The sequence below is a fragment of the Penaeus monodon genome, chromosome 22, assembly GCF_015228065.2.
Source record: "Penaeus monodon isolate SGIC_2016 chromosome 22, NSTDA_Pmon_1, whole genome shotgun sequence".
In the NCBI taxonomy this organism is placed as follows: Eukaryota; Metazoa; Arthropoda; class Malacostraca; order Decapoda; family Penaeidae; genus Penaeus; species Penaeus monodon.
The window spans coordinates 38,098,389-38,100,191 of record NC_051407.1 but is presented as its reverse complement, the minus strand read 5'-3'; the positions used below and the strand labels follow the sequence as shown (position 1 = coordinate 38,100,191).

Sequence of the window (1,803 nt, the reverse complement as noted above, 5' to 3'; positions counted from 1 at the left end):
GGTAAGAAATACACATGTATAATTTGACACAAATAGCAAGTCTTTTGTCATGCAAGGTTCATCTTTTCAGTCAAGCTGTAGGCAGTCTTCACTAGCTTAAGCAAAATATTGACAGGAAATTTTGGTTGCACTGACAGAATCTATTCAGTTAATTTCCTATTTCTCTAAGAATAGTCATATGATGAAGGGGAAACAGTCCACAACCAGCAGGTAAGATGTTAGGCCCATGCAATCATCCAAGTGCCCACAAAGAATGGATACTCTTCATTCTCCAGCAATTATGGTAAACTTACAGTAAACTGTGTGGACTTTCGCCTCCTAGGGAAAGACAATCAAGAACTGTGCTAATCTGTTTGGCAGTATTATGTTTAATATGCATTTATTTCTAATGCATATCATTTACTTATCATCTTTTTAAAAGTTAGGTAGATGGTGCCTTTTTATAGTGAGAGACTAAACTTTACCAACGCTGCCTCATCAATCAGTCAAAGGTATGACATCATAATTCCTCAGATCTGGAGGTCCTAGTCATCCTGTTGGGACGTCCTACGTCTCTTAAGAACCCATTACCAACAACCCTTTGACTGATGTGCTCAGCAGACTGACTAAATGTAACGATGCTTGGATACTTTTTCATGCAAGAACAAGTGCCCCATTCTGTGCTTGCTGACAGTTGCTGCCAGTTTATGGTTTGGGCGTTAGTGTGTTACCTGGCAGAGTGGTTGCCGGGTGGAGGCAGGCTGAGGGGGCGCTGGTTGTCCTTCACGAGAGTACGACACGAGGCTAGACGCGACTCCAGTGCCTGAGATACCATTACCAGCCTTGTTAATGTTACCCATGGTAGTTATTCTATATTTACAGTTTATAACCAATCAAGAAAAGAGTGGTAATTCATTAGTTCTGAGGTCATGACAAGGAATTAAGAATTTTGTTTAGCCAAAATAATTTTTGATTACAAAAATACGGCACACATACAATAGTTACTAACTGATAGTGAAAATCTGGCAAATTTCCCTCTACTATTACTAAAATTTGGATATTCATCTTGAAATCATATGAGAAAAAAGTGTTAGAAGTTAGAGGTTAATAAAGTTCACTGCCAAATGCACTGGTTAGTCTTCAAATCCACCCAGTCATAAAGGATACAGGATGGTTTGAATGGAAGAAGCTATTTTACACTGAGAATCAAAGAATACTTCTGCAACTGAACGTTTTTCTTTTGTAGTCAGGTCATTTACGTCTATGCAGTATCATATTATCCAACTTATGAGATGCTCTACTGCCAAACACAAACACAATAAAACTGCCTTTACTGATATATTGTACATCTTTCCCATTATCACAAAAATCATAAATAAAAAGTAGCCACATGTCCTCCCTTCCTCTCTGAATCAACCAAGGTTACAAATATGCATGCAAACAAACATTCACACACCCACTCATTTATGCATCCCCGAATTATCACCCGCTCCAAAATGCCCTAATCTGCCCTCCCTCAAAAAACTTCCCGGTCTTAAGCAAATACAGGAAGTGTTACATGTCGAGATATACTGCAGTTAAACAAATGACACTCTCCTCAAATTCAGTTTAGTCTTTATCTTCTACTGAATGCAGTATTAAATTGGCATGATGTTAGGACAAATACCATCAAGGATGTCAAGACATATCAATTAAAGAACACCACATTTTCAGCAAACAGAAATTCACAACTTTACACAATAATGACAAAAAAACACAGGCCACTTCACAGATTACATCCCTACGTGATGACATTTTATCTCTCATTTGCATCTTACTGTCTGT

The 1,803-nt window shown here is 38.0% G+C and overlaps 1 protein-coding gene across 1 annotated transcript in view; it reads right to left on the bottom strand.

Annotated features, from left to right (window-relative positions):
- LOC119587119 (nuclear distribution protein nudE homolog 1-like) overlaps positions 1-1,803 on the bottom strand; it is a gene marked incomplete in the record, with an annotated part of 132,241 nt that overhangs the window by 4,359 nt on the left and 126,079 nt on the right. Inside the window, 1 exon segment of the mRNA XM_037935871.1 lies at positions 711-802. Within this exon segment, the coding sequence (XP_037791799.1) occupies positions 711-802 (92 nt within the window).